Source organism: Callithrix jacchus, chromosome 3 (assembly GCF_049354715.1).
Source record: "Callithrix jacchus isolate 240 chromosome 3, calJac240_pri, whole genome shotgun sequence".
NCBI classification, from domain to species: Eukaryota; Metazoa; Chordata; class Mammalia; order Primates; family Cebidae; genus Callithrix; species Callithrix jacchus.
Genome location: NC_133504.1, coordinates 120,215,781 through 120,231,349, shown reverse-complemented (window position 1 = coordinate 120,231,349; position 15,569 = coordinate 120,215,781). Strand labels below are relative to the sequence as shown.

At 39.7% G+C, this 15,569-nt stretch overlaps 1 protein-coding gene across 5 annotated transcripts in view; it reads right to left on the bottom strand.

The window, feature by feature from the left end:
* The window catches only part of CNOT6L (CCR4-NOT transcription complex subunit 6 like), a 101,708-nt gene extending 86,176 nt beyond the window's left edge, over positions 1-15,532 (bottom strand). For 2 of the 5 annotated variants that reach the window (XM_008993111.5, XM_017970471.4), the window contains exon 1: positions 14,810-15,532. Coding sequence is in view for 2 of the 5 variants with exons in the window: in XM_078367003.1 (XP_078223129.1) it covers positions 14,179-14,276 (98 nt within the window). In the remaining 3 variants the exon portion in view is untranslated. Of the gene's footprint in view, positions 1-14,178; positions 14,311-14,516; positions 14,595-14,809 lie in introns of those variants that run through there. The other 3 variants (XM_078367003.1, XM_078367004.1, XM_078367006.1) reach the window with 2 other exon arrangements.
* Positions 15,533-15,569: the final 37 nt, after the last annotated feature.

Here is a 15,569-nt window from a genome sequence, read left to right as displayed (position 1 = left end):
CAAAAACAGATAACAGTACTACTGCTGAGCCTTGAACAACATGGGTTTGAACTGCACAGGTTCACTCATATGGGTACTTTTTTCAACCAAACACGGATAGAAAATATAGCACTTGTGAGATGAGAAACCCACGTATGCAGAGGGCCAATTTTTCATATGTATACGTGGTAAGACTTGAGTATGTATGCATAGATTTAGGCATGCACAAGGGTCATGGAACCAACCCCCTCTATACCAAGAGACTACTGTATATATTATATTACTAACAAGCTTGATCTCCATGAAGCAGGATAACCAGAAAATTATGTATTTTAGTATCACCTGAAATTTTTTTTTTACAAAGAGCACATATTCAAAAAAGACATGATAAAATACTACCATCTGCAAAGAAAAGTACATTACTATGACAAAAATATATAGACGAGAGTAAAACAGAAGAGAATACAAGCAAAGATAATTAACCTGAGTTCCATAAATCAAACCTGTGAATGTATATAGAAAAAAAATTTCATCTCTATTTTCACTGTTCTCCAAAATTTTCACACAAACCTAAACAACCTACCATAATAGTATTAACAGTACCTGTGATTTCTGTCACTAACAGAATTACATTGTCATTTCATATTATAGTTGTTACAGAAATCTCAAAATATCATCTATACATATGAGTACTCCAAAATTATGATAATTATTAGACTCATTGCTAGATGTTACTTAACCGTATTAACAGAGAAGCATATATATTACCGTATCACAAATTGGTTTGTTTTATATATTTTGGCATTTCAATATAACAAGTTCCTTTTAAGTCCTACTAACTTTCTTTCACTCACTTAAAATTATTATACTACAAAGAATTCACAGCCTTCTCCAGACTGCCAAAAGGTCCACAGCACCAAAGATTAAGAATTCATGAATTAGCAGCAGAAAGGGAAACCAATCATGAGGATATTCTACTTATGCAAGCATAAAGTAAGTAGAGCCCAAATTCAGGCAACAATAGAAATCACTCCAGTAGAATTCACAGCAATCAATTTAACTAACACAAAATATACAATTTCTTTCCTTGACCTGCCTCTTCCATTTTTCTTATTTGTCTCTGACTTCCTCATATTCAATCATTAATTTCACCTGAAAGCTTTTTCCATCCCAACCAACATAGATCTATTTCTTATCACTTCATATTTTAACTTTTTTTAAAGGCCTCCTTCTTCCCAGTCTCATCTCCCCAGCTGATTCTGAATATCTCAACTAGATTAATCTTCCTAAAAAATTAATTTCAGGCCAGGCACAGTGGCTCATGCCTGTAATCTCAGCACTTTGGGAGGCCAAGGCAGGTGGATCACTTGAGGTAGGCAGTTCAAGACCGGCCTGACCAATATGGAGAAACCCCGTCTATACTAAAAATACAAAATTTTACCCAGGCGTGGTGGTGCATGAGTAACTGTAATCTCAGCTACTCGGGAGGCTGAGGCAGGAGAATTGTTTGAACCCAGGAGGCAGAAGTTGCAATGAGCCAAGATAGCACCACTGTACTCCAGCCTAGGCATAAGAGTGAAACTCCATCTCAAAAAAAAAAAGATACTAATTTTAAACTGTCACCTGCCACCAACCTGCTCAAAATCATTCCATGGCCCCCAATATCTTCTGAAGTAGTATTAATAATTATGATATTCCAGAGCTACATCTGGCAGTATCTATTAATCGAAACAATTGTATAGGTAATGAAAGTTCTATAAAATACCTAAAGCAATATTACAACATAAAATTTGTGCACTAATAAGAGACCTGAGGTTTTGAATTTAAAAACCACTTGCTGCTCTAGAGTTGAAATCTTTGTATCAATGACTCCAGAACAAAACTAAATTCCTTACCCAGGTATTCAAGCCCCCCCTCCATGATCATGCTCCAATTTGCCTTATTAACCTCATGTTCCCACTCAAGCCCTAGAAGTTAATGGGAAATTTACTTACTTTCCCACTCACCACCCTTGAACCTGGACTCATTTTTCTGCAACTATAGATATGTTGATATTATTTCCATGTCTGTAATGCCATTTAATTATTCATTCATTTAATAAACATTTTCCGATTCCCTACTACATGCCACTGTATTAAGCCCTACTATGTATCAAACACTTAAGCTACAGAGGTGAGGCATGTATCATCTGTGCCCTTAAAAATCTCAGTTTAAGGCTACAGCAAGAGGATCTGTTGAGCTCAGGAGTTCAAGGCCAGCCTGGGCAACATAGCAAGATCTCCAACTCTTAAAAAAAAAACCCTCACAGTCTAATGCAAAACAGAGACATAAACCAAAGTTAAGCACAAGACAATGTGTAAGTGTTATGAATGCAAATGCACAGAATGCTAGAGGAGCACAGAAAAAGATCATAAAGCAAAGACTAGAAGTACCAAGTAAGGTTTCCCAGAGTAGGGAGTACCAGAAGTAGATTATTAAAGAGATCAATAAGGTCATAAAGCATAAAGTATTGTAGGCATATATAGGCTATAAGTCATTCACTACAGCTAAGCTAGGGAATATGTGAGAGAGAGAAGTAACAAATACGAAAACTAGAAAAGCAAGCAAAGACAAGATCAACATGGCCCTTACATATACGAAGAAATGCTGCGTGTGGTGACTCACGCCTGTAATCCCAGCACTTTGTGGGGCCGAGGTGGGAAAATTACAAGATCAGGAGTTCGAGACCAGTCTGGCCAACATAGTGAAACCCGTCTCTACTAAAAATACAAAAAATTAGCCAGGCATGGTGGCATGCGCCTGTAATCCCGGCTACTTATGAGGCTGAGGCAGGAGAATCACTTAAACCCAGGAGGCAGAGGTTGCAGTCAGCCAAGACTGTGCCACTGTACTCCAGCCTGGGCAACAGTGTAAGACTTCGTCTCAATAATAATAGTAATAATGCTAAGAAATTTGTATCTTATTTAAAAGTAATAGGAAGCAGCAAGATATCCTGGAAAGTACACAAGTTTGGGGATTCCAGTGACCTCAATCTGTCACTTACTTGACCTTCATCAAATCTGCCTCTCTAAGCTTCAGTTTCCTGAACTGTAAAGCAGAAATTAATAATATAAACTTTACCAGGATTGTCACAGGAAGAAATGAGTTAGTTCAGGTAAATCTCTTAGCATAGGAGTCAGTCAATAAACCACATCCAGCCTGATTTGGCAGCAATGAATAATTTTTACATTTTTAAAGAATTGTTAAAAAAGAATTACAACAACAAAACATAAAGAATTGTTAAAAAACAAAAAATTAAAGCAAAAAGAATATGCAACAGGGATTATACATGACCTAAAAAGCCAAAGTATTTACATCTGTCCCTTTACAGAAAAATGCTTGCTAGGCTTGACACGGTGGCTCATGCCCGTAATCCCAATAGTTTGGGAGGCCAAGGCAGGTGGTTCATTTGAGGTCAGGAGTTCAAGACCAGCTTGATAAACATGGTGAAATCCCATCTCCACTAAAAATGCAAAAATTAGCCAAGTGTGGTGGTGCATGTCTGTAACCTCAGCTTCTCAGGAGCCTGAGGCAGGAGAATCGCTTGAACCTGGGAGGTGGAGGTTGCGCCAAGATTGTGCCACTGCACTCCAGCCTGAGTGACAGTGAGACTCCACCATGAAAAGAACAGAAAAGAGAAAGAAGAGGAAAAAAAAGAGAAAAGAAAAAAGAAAAGAAGCTTGCTATCTCCTATCCTAGCCGATAGTAGGTAACCAGAAAACAGAAACTGTTATTATGAAATGATTGCAAGTAGAGAATTTAAGCAATGTAGTAAGAATTTTACAAGGATTTCTCTGGTGACAATATATATAAAGGAAAAGATGTTAAAGGAGATATAATGGAAGTTGCAGACTAGCAAGATATTGAGGTCGTCGATTAATTTTTTCCCTGCCTTTCTTCTAATCATAAAGGTAAGAGCAACATCTATCTCCTCTCTTCTTTATCCCTGCAGGTTAAAATCTTTATGTACTCTATATGTTATAGCACTTAATGTTAGTCACTTGGCATATTCTACCTTCACTTGTTTACTAGATCCAGACTTAAAGGTCCGATAAGTTTAAGGATTATAGTACAAAACTAAGTGTTTTAAAGTCAAACAGATCTGGTTGTAATCTTGGGCATGTTAATTAACTTATTTCCTAATACGAAACAGTAATAGAGTACATGTACTGTTTTTCAGTTTGTTTTTTTTTACTATGAATGTGCCAGGTAATGTTCTAACCAGTTTGCAGTATTACATCATTTAATCCTCATACAACTCTGTGAGATAAGAAATATTATCTCCCTATTATAGATGAGAAAACTGAAGCATGGAGAAGTTCAATGAGTTTCCAGAGAGCTAGAAAGTGGAGGATCCAAGGCTCACTTTCTTAACCAGCTTCAGGATGAGAATCATACTGCCTCTCTGACAGGATTTTCATGAAGATTAATTTAAATTACACATTTAAAGGGAAGGAGGGAGTGGCTTTTCACATTCCTTGGTACTCAGTAGTCAAACAAATATTAGTTCCATTTCCTGACAGAAAGATTATTCTACATTTCTTTTTATTCCCCAGAACCCTGAATACAATAGTCTATAACAAATAGAAGCTTAATAAATATTAATAAATAGGTTATCCTTTTGATGATTCAAATTCTTATAATGTTTCAAAGCTACCATTCTGTACATAACTGACATTATGTTGTTTCATAAAATTATATGTAGATGCTGCAGAAGACTGTACTAAATATGAGCCTATACAAGAACATACCCTGTAAGTAATTTCTGGGTTTTGCTTTGTTAAATATAATAAACATTATGATCAGAAAGCAATGGATATATGAGACACCAACAAAGTCTTTGTATAGAGAGACATTAAGGCTGGTATATACTAAATTTAGTTCTATTTTTTTAGCAGTATTTGTAGCTGGTATTATATAACTAATTTATGTTACTCATTTAGGAAAACTAAGTAATATGGGAAAGGGAAAAATAGAGTTTACACTTTAAGATTACAGAGGGAGGTTCTCTGCAAAAGATTAATATAAGGAACATAAAGTGTTTAAATCTCTATTTTGTGTCACCAGTTTCAGTTGTTAATAAATGAAAACAGTATTTGAAAGCCCAAAATTACCAAGGCACTTATTCAGTACAAATGATGAGTCTCTCATAGAGCAAAACAGACTACTTACTTCTTTTAAAATAATAAATTTTATCTGTACCAAAATTTTAAAGTGGACTAAAAATAATTAATGAAAACTAATAATCCTGCTACAGAAAAGAATACAAAACAAAAATTTTGTTAACAGAAATATTCTTTGCTAAACTCAAAGTTACCTTAATTTCTGAGAGAGATATGTGAAAGACAAAAATAAAAATTTTTTTCAAATATTTAATCAAAATGTGGCTGCATGGGAACACAATTAAAATTTCTAAAAGTATACAGAGTAATCGCCACATCAAGGTGAAACACAACTTTACCTTTCTGAACAAAGTTTCCTATGAAATTTGTTAAATTTTTTAGAAAATTATAAAGAATACGTATTAAAACAAAGCTATTGATGCCGAAATGTTTAGGGTGGGGGAGCATCAACTGAGAGCTAGATTCAAAGTACATTAAACATAAAATTTTTTATTAACCACAACCCCAATATGGCAAAGGGTGCTTACTTTTTAAATTTTTTTAATTGGAACATAATTGTATATATGTATGGGGTACACAGTGATATTTCTGCACATACAATGATTAGCAATCAGATGAAGGTAATTAACATATCCATCATCTCAAACATTTATCATTTCTTTGCATTTGGAACATTCAATATTTTCCTTCTAGCTATTTGAAACCACCTAATAATACTGTTAACTATAGTCATTCTACAGTGCTATAGAACACTAGAACTTACTTCCCCATCTAGCTGTAATTTTGTAGCCTTTAACAATCTCTCTTCCTAGCCCCTCTTCCCCCTATTCTTCCCAGCCTCTAGAATCCTCTTTTCTACTTTTTACTTCTATGAGATCAACCTTTTTTGGCTTCTGCCTATAAGTGACAATATGTGGTGTTTTGCCTTTATGTTCCTAGCTTATTCCACTTAACACAGTGTCCTTCAGTTCCATCCAAGTTGCCAAGAATGACAGGATTTCATTATTTTTGAAGATGGATTTAATTCTTTATGGCTGAAGTATTCCATTGTGTTCACTACTTTTCAGGTTCATGGTTAGCACTTCATTTATGATTTGGTTTCCTCTCTGATGCCCTCCAAACCTAGCTATCAAGCTACTCGGTAAGAAATCCTCCACACATTTTTATTAAATATTTTTCAAAAGAAACAATACTTTCCACTGCTTAGAAACCTGAATCATTCAGACCATCAGTAAAAGATTAAATCCTCTCCAAATGTGCATGTGGAGTGATGGGAATATGACTAAAGACCAAGAAAGGAGTGGGGAAGGAAGGAAGGAAAAAAAGAGAAAATGAAGAAAATCTAGCCCCTCTTCCTCCAGCAAGTTAAACATTATTATCTGCCACTTATTAACTGACATAGCATCTTTGCTTTTCTAATCCACATTTCATACTTCCCTAAAAACTCAGTCCTAACACAGACACAGACATAGACTCTCTCTCTCTCTCTCTCTCTCTCTCTCTCTCTCTCTCTCTCTCTCTCTCTCTCTCTCTCTCTCTCTCAACAAACTAGGAAATAAACTTCTTCAACCTGATAAAGGCTATTAATGAAAAATTTACAGCTCACTACCTTCTGCACACTGCCTGTCTATGGGCTAGCCCTTCTCCACAACGAGCAGTTAAAAAAACCTCAGCTAACATCATACTTAATGGTAGAAGACTGAATGTTTTCCCCCTCAGATTGGGAACAAGACAAGAATTTGCTGCAAGTCAAGTGTCTTCTCTTGACACTTATTTTCAATAATGTTCTGGAGGTTTTACCCAGGGCAATTAAGCAAGAAAATAAACTAAAATGAATCCATATTGGAAAAATAGAATTGAAACTTCATTTGTTTGCAGATGACATGGTATCTATACGTAGAAAATCCTATGGAATCTATTTAAAAACTATTAGAACTAAGAAATTCAGCAAGGATGCAGGGTACAAGATCAACACATATAAATCAAGTGTATTTCTATACACTTGCTATGCAAAAAAAAACCCGATTTTTAAAAATTCCATTTACAATATCACCTAAAAGAAAAAGGCCAGATGTGGTGGCTCACACCTGTAATCCCAGCACTCCTGAAGGCTGAGGCAAACAGATCACAAGGTCTGGAGTTCAAGACCAGCCTAGCCAATATGGTGAAACCCCATCTCTAATAAAAATGCAAAAATCAGCTGAGTGTGGTGGCGGTCACCTGTAGTCCCAGCTACTCGGGAGGATGAGGCAGGGGAATCGCTTGAACCCGGGCAGTGGAGGTCACAGTAAGCTGAGATCACACAACTGCATTCCAGCCTGGGTGACAGAGAGAGACTTTGTCTCAATAAAATAAAATAAAATAACATACTTGGGAAGGAATGCAGCAACAGAAGTATGATACTTACATTCCGAAAACTATGAAACACTGTTGACACTTGAAGATCTAAATAAATAGAAAAACATCCCATGTTCATGGACAGGAAGCCTTGATATTTAGATGGTAGTGGTCCCAAAACTGATGTACAGATTTAACACAATCCCTATCAAAATTCCAGCTGACTTCTTTGCAGAAGCTGATCCTAAAATTGAAATGGAAATACAAGAGACTCAGCCAAAACAATCTTAGAAAAAAAGAATCTTCTCAAAAAGAAAAAGTTTGAGAGGTTTGAGAACTCAAACTTCTCAATTACAAAGCTACAGTAGTTAAAATCATACATATATGGATAAGGATATACATATAAATCAAGGAAATAAAATTAGAAGCCCAGAAATAAATCCTCACACTTACAGTTAATTAATATTGTACAGGGGTGATGACCCAATTCAATGGAAAGAGAATAGTCTTTTCATCAATAATACTGGGAAAACTGAATATCCACATGTAAAGAAATGTTAGACCTCTGCAACAGACCATATACAGAAATTAAGTCAAAATGGATCAAAGTCTAAATGGAAGAGTTAAGACTATAAAACTGTCAGGACAAAACACAGAGGTAAATCTCTGTGGCCTTTGATTAGGCAACGATTTCTTAGATATGACACCAAAAGCACAGGAAAAATAATAACAATTTCACTTCATCAAGCTAAAAACATTTCTTCCTCAAATGACACCACCAGGAAAATGAAAAGACAACTTACAAAATGGGGGAAAATATTTGCAAATCATATATAAGGTACACATCTAGAAAATATAAAAGAATCTTACAGTTCAATAATTTTAAAAACTCATTATAAAAATGGGCAAAGAATTTGAGTCTTTTCACACACTTCTTTGCAAAGAGGATATACAAATGGCCAATAGCACATAAAAAGCATCATTAGCCATCAGGGAAATGCAAATCAAAACCAGGATCAAATCACACCCACTAGGAGAGCTAAGATCAAAAAAAGATGTAGTAACAATTATTGGCATGAAGTAGATATATTAGAGCTCTCACACACTGCTGGCAGAAATGTAAAATACTGAGGCTGCTTTGGAAAATATTTAGAAGTTCCTCAAAAGTTTAAACACAAAGTGGCATATGTTCCAGCAATTCCATTCTTAAGTACACATCCAAAAGAATTCAAAACATACATCCATAAGAACTTGTACATGAATGTTCACAGCGGCAAGATTTATAAATAGCCAAAAAGTTGGAACATCCCAAACGTTCATCAGCTGACAAACAGATAAATGTGGTGTATTCTTACAGTGGCATACTATTCAGCCATTACAAGAATGAAGTACTTGCTATGACACGGATGAACCATGAAAACATGGTAAGTGAAAGATGCCCATCATAAAAGACCATGTAAGATTTCATTTGTACAAAATGTCCAAAATTGGCCAAATAGAGAAAGGAGATAGAAACTGCCTAGAACTACAGGCATAAGAGAATGAAGGGTGACTCTTAAAGGATATAGGATTTATATTTCAAGTGATGAAAATGTTCTAAAATCAATTATGCTGATGGTTGCACAATTGTGAATATACTACAAACTACTGAGTTGTATACTTTAAATGGATTACTTCTAAGGTATCTAAATCATACCTCACAAAACTTGTCCAAAAAAACAAGCAACCTTTTAAGTGATTCCTGACCCAAGTGACATTCCATTTTGTTACTCCCTCTCAGAATGTCTATAAACAGTTTATATCATATTGACTTGCACTAGTTCATTTGTTTTGAAATATCTAAATTATATGCTTAAGGTGACAAACCTTAAGCTTTGCTAGAGTCTCTTCTACATTTTTCATACTTCTCTTTAGAACTGGGTACAATAATGGGTACAGAATGGGTCCTCAGATTAGGTTTTTAATTTTCAAGATGCAAAATATTAGAAGTATTTACCATAGAGAAGTTAACCAGACTACTCCAAAATCTTCCTTTTGGGAAATTAAGAGATTATATGTAACTCCCAGAGATGCCTAACCAAACTCTTAGCATAAAAACAAGTAAAGGTGACACAGAGCTGAGGTTTCACATAATAATAATCCTGGGCAATGAAAGAATAAATTGTGGCCAGGCACAGTGGCTTACACCTGTAATCCCAGAACTTTGGGAGGCCAAGACGAGCGGATCACCAGGTCAGGAGTTCAAGACCAGCCTGACCAACATGGTGAAACCTCATCTCTATTAAAACATTTTGAAGAATAAATTGTGATTCAATTAAAATTAAAGTTGTCCGGTTAAAAAATTCCATTTACTGTATTAGAGGTCCAGTCTTAGTGCAGTTAGTAAAAGAAAGTTGTAGTATTTTCATTAGGAAGCATGAGCACAAATTAATAATCAAGCCTTTGTTGTTTACTTGATGATTTTATTGTTTTCTGGTTTAAGGCTCACACATAATTAATTTTAATAACTTTAGAATTACAAAAACTGCAGCAACAAACAAGAGAATATGGGAAGGTCCACCTAAATGAGATTTCCTCAAAGTAGTAGTAGTAGTAGTAGTAGTAATAATAATAATAATAATCTGTCCCAATAGCAGAGGAAGAAAATTTTAAAAATGTGTTTCCTATGAAACTATACCCAGAAACTGAAATTCAGAGTTTTGTCCTACTGATGTGAATCGATTTCAAAATAAAAAGAGAAATAACTCAAACTGCCAGAACTCATTAAACCACAATGGCAATCAATAACTGGATAGTACAGGAGAGACCCACTAAAGGTTATAGAATCTAACTCTAATGTTCTCAGAAAATATCTGGATCTGTAAATAGCTACGGAAATTCACTTATCATTTAAGCCCCTCAATGATGAGAGTTTCCCTCTCCCACTCCTGTGTCTCTTACTCTTTTGCCTTTTCTCCTCTCCCTACCACTCTCCACTCACACACAATTTAACTCTTTGAAGATTGAAAGCAAATCTTAACAATCATAATTCACCTTTTGGATGTAATTTCATAAATATATGCTAACATCTAAAATAACACCATAAAATGCCCCTTGCAGCAGAGACGGCCAAGATTTCCACCAGCCAGGGGCATTTCCCACCCCACTTGCATTCAAATAAGACTCTATGACAAATCTTGCCAATGAAATTTAGAGGAATGTTTATCATTTAAGTCTAGAGTTTCTTTTGTTTTTGAGACGAAGTTTCACTCTTGCTACCCAGGCTGGAGTGCAATGGCGCAATCTCGGCTCACCGCAACCTCCGCCTCCCAGGTTCAAGCAATTCTCCTGCCTCAGTCTCCCAAGTAGCTGGGACTACAGGTGCACGCCACCATGCCCAGTTAATTTTTTTGTATTTTTAGTAGAGATGGGGTTTCGCCATGTTGACCAGGATGGTCTTGATCTCTTGACCTTGGGATCCACCTGCCTTGGCCTCCCAAAGTGCTGGGATTATAGGCGTGAGCCACCACGCCCAGCCTAGAGTTTCTTAAGAAATGGTCTTCTGGCAATAGGCAGGACTCCAAGGCCCTAAGGAATGGTGGAGTCACAAGATGTAAGTTGTATGAGTCCCCAGATTACAACATGGAGGAAAGCCACAACAAACCTGCTAACCAGTGCCACCTGCACTGGAACTGCCATGAAAGCAAGTAAATTTCTTTGTATTATGCCACTGAAATTTTGGAATGTATTTATTACTCTAATTAGCATTACCCAAAGTAATACACATAGAAATTCCTAAATATTCCAATTCCCCCTAATTAAAGACATTAATAACGAATACTTTGGAAAGATTGCTTAATAGCCCATTTAAGTAACATTAAATTTTAAAACTTAAACAACTTTCCACCTTGACTTTGTTGTAACGTAATTCCTTTAGTCTAAATAATAACCTTAGTACTTCCACTTCATATCCAAACACCTTTAGAGTTCAATATCATCTGTTTTCATGATTATTACAGAGAAATGTTCTTCCCAATTCTCCCAAATAAAAAAAAAATGAAGTCTTTTAAAATAATTCATAAAGTCCAATGAAAATTACTTTACCAAATACTAAATAAGAGCAAATTCATTTCTATTTCATTGTTTCTAAGGTATTAAAAAGTGTCTTTTATAGTTTTAAGGTAAGAATTTTTCCATAAATATAACCACATGGCAGAAGGTTCTGTTCAATGTAAATACACCCTCCTACAACACACACTTTAAAAAATCACATATTGCATTCTAATGAAGTTGCCCCTAGTTATTTATAAAACTTCAAGCCCCTCAATGAGAGCTTCCCCATTCCGATCCTGTAACTCTAACCTTCACAGAAATTTTTATACATAAATATGCATAAAAGTTACACTAAATGTGTTGAAATTTTAGTTTGAATTTTAGAAAGTAAGATTTTTTTCTTATTATTATTGATACAAATAAATTACATAAGCCCTACTGGGAAAACTGGCATTTGTAAATAGGGACATGACAAATTTAAACCAATGAAACTCCCACATTCTCTTTGTCCTGTTTTTACCCGAAACAAAAAGAAGCCTTAAATTTACCTTTCTGTTGTCTTTAAATTCCATACCTCTCCATAACATTTTTTGCAGACATCACAGTTAAAATTTAATGAACACATTTCCTAATCCAGACAAAACAATAAAAATGGAAAGTTACTGAAAGTTAAGTTGACAAAGGATTTTAGCTTCTATTCAGAAAAATATTCTAAGAGGTTTTATTTACCAAAGTCAGTCAACATGAGCTATCATTTTTTTGTAGCATTTAACTTTGGGGATCTATATAAACTTTGGTTCCTTGATCTTTTTTAATGTTTAACTGTATGGAAACATGTATGTATTATATAGAGGTTAAAAATTTTTTTCCCAGGGCTACAAAGAAAAAAATTATAAAGAATAATGAAAATGAGAGATGATCTATTTGAAAACACGAAAAGAATATACTATGATTAACTAGGCTATTTTAATGATCATTTTTATTTCTAGAAAAAAAGACTTCCCATATATATTAAAGTTGTTTATATATACCTTTTGTATATTGAAGGACTCTGAAATTTTTTAATCTTATAGTTACTTAATATTGCTCTAAATAATTAATCAGTATTTGTGCTTGCAAAGGCTCTTCAATGCCCATAGTCAGGGCTGCAGAAGGCAGAACTAAAATTTAACTAAGCATCTACCATATGCCAAACGTATGTTTTCACATTCTATTCTCAAAACGACCTTACTATAAAGGTATTCGCTCTCTGTGACTGATAAAGCTGTGGCCTATAGATAGTAGATACGTTGCTTAAGGTCAAACAGCTAAGAAAAATGACAAGCTGGGATGCTAACTGAAGTCTGTAAAACAAGTCCTTTTCCCCACTACGTGTCTTAAATGTTTTTCCAGTAGTGGTAATAGAAAATAACTCTTTGCCCCTCCTTCTCTCCTCTCCATTTCCCAGTGAACAGCATACAGTATTTCTTTGTGACACCAGTTGCAAAGAGCAATCTCTGGTCTTGACTCAGAGCACGGCGAACAAGGATAGAATCTATATTATGATTTTATCCATAGTAGGATTCTAGCTAAATGATCTAACTACATACAAATGTAATGAGGTTGGAGTAGAAACGTACATTAGCAAATATTATCCAAAGTCCATTTGTAATTGGTTCTGAAATGCACTGTACACCTATTGGCAGCAGGTTTATCTTCACAATTGAATTTTGCTTAGAGTATTCTCAAAACAGCTTTCCAGTAGCACATACTGAGTAGACAACAGAGGCTGCTTGATCTAGTTCTTGGAGACTGAGGAAAACGTATTTGTTGTGCCTATCTTGATTGACAAGATAAATAGAGGTAATACGGTAAAATGTAACGCTGTGCTTCCAATGTGTACAAACGGCTCAGCTAAACTCCTTGTACACAATCCACCTAAACGTTTAGCCTAAGCTCAATACCCGCCGAGTTAAGGAGGATGACAGCACCAGTAACTTCCTCTTCCTCACCCACCTCCTCAGCTCGGCGCGTACACGCCTTTCCCCTAGGAGGCAGGATAAAACAACTTCCAATGCACAAAATCCATCCAATCCCACCAACACCAGAGGCCAGGGAAGCCAGTTTCCCTTTCTTCCTCGGCCCTTCCAAAATGTTTGTCTAATTTAAAAACAAAAATCATACCAACGACAAAGTATTTGCAACAAAAATCCAAAATATTTACTCAGTCCTTCCACACAGCCTTAGGGGAAGGATGAAAAGGGACCTCGACACCACGTATTCCCAAGACTGACTGTTCTGATTCACTTTCCCTCGGGTCCCACAGGCGGCCGGGGGAAGGCTTTCTGTCGGAACGCCAAAATAAGCCTTCTCGTCTCCTCAGGAGACGCGGAGGCGGCCACGGCGACGGCAATCGGCGCGTCCCGCCTCCGACCCTCACCTGCCCAGGCCGGAGGCAGCGACGTGGGCTCGGGCGGGCTCGGAGTCCCGGGAGGCGTCCGGGGAGGCGGGCGGGCGCCCGGGCGGTTAGGCCGCGCTGCAGGCCGGCGCGCTTCCTGCCGCGGCCCGGGGAACCGCGGCCCCGAGAACGGCGGCGCGGCGCCGACCCGCAGCCCTCCCAGCCCCGCTGCCGTGCGTGTGCCGCACTCACTCAGCCTTCACCGACCGGCTCCAGCCGAGCAGCTCTCACCTGCGAGGCTCGGCAGCCTCGGCCACAAGGCGGGAGGGACACGCCACTCTGGGGTCCCGGGGCCGGGCCACCGTCGACACACACACACACACACACATACACACACATACCCCGGAACCTTCGCCCTCCTCTGAAGGGACGCGGGTCAGCCCCGCCGCCCCCTCCAGTCACCCGACACACACCCACTCGCCGCGGGTCCTGGGGCCGCTTCCCCGCCCGCAAAAGTCCCAACTCGCACACCCACACGCACATTTGTCCCTCTCCCACCCCATTTCCCCGGGGAAGCGCTCCTCTTCCCAACACTCTCGATTCTACTCCGCCGCACAAGAACACTCTACCTCATGCTCTTCCTCTGGCCCAGAAGCAGCAACAGCAGCCATTTCCCCGCGGCAGGGGAAACACACACACACACACACACACACAAACACGCGCGCGCGCACAGGGCCCCCACAGATGCTTCCCCTCCAGAGCCGCGGCCGCAGACGCAAACACAAACACTCACGGCGGGCCTCGATCCAGCCCGCCCCGAGGGGAAGCCGCGGCGGCACACTGGGCCCGGACCCGGGGCTCGCGGGCGGGCGCGCAGGGAACCCTGGCCCGGGGTCGTGGGGGACCCGCGCCCCCTCCTCACCTGCATTCAGCGCGCCGGGGTCCGGGCGGCGGCGGCGGCGGCGGCGACGGGGCGGCTGGTGCTGGTGCTGGTGCTGCGGCGGCGGGGGAGGCGGCGGCGGCGGTGGCGGCGGGGCTGAGGGCAGCAAAGACATGCAGGCAGCCCGCCGGGGGGAGAGGCACCGGCCGGAGGGGATGCGGGGCGGGCGGGCCGGGCCGGGCCGCCTGACGAACGGCAGAGGCGGCGGCGCGGAGGACGGCTGAAGGGAGCCAGAAGGAGACGGACCGGGGGGCGGGAAGGGGGACTAGGGCCGCGCCGCCGGGCTTCGAGGACAGTGACCCCGGGCGCGCAGGAGAGGCCCCGCGGCCGCGGCCGCCGACGCGAAGGCCCCAGTCGAAGGAAGCTGCGCCCCAGCAGGGCCGGAGCCGCGTCTATTGCTCCGAAAGCCACGCAGATCCTGGCCTTGGCCTTGGCCTCTTGGCGCTGGGACTGCCGCCGCTGCGGGGGTTGCCGCTGCGCCGGGTGCTGCTGGGGCCGAGGTTGAACAGAGACGCCAGCGTTCGGTGCCTTCGCTCTCGCTCACACACGTTCACACGCCCGAAGGCCGGGGCAAAGGCGTCCGGACGATATCCGTATTGAGATTAATAACAAGGTGCAGAGAGTGCGAGAAGGTGGAGGGTTGATTGACGTGGAGGGGCTGGCGGGAGTCAGTCACTCCCGGGTGCGGAGGATTGGGGTGAGGGGAAGGAGGCGGGGCGGCGGCGGGGCGGAGCTCCAGCGC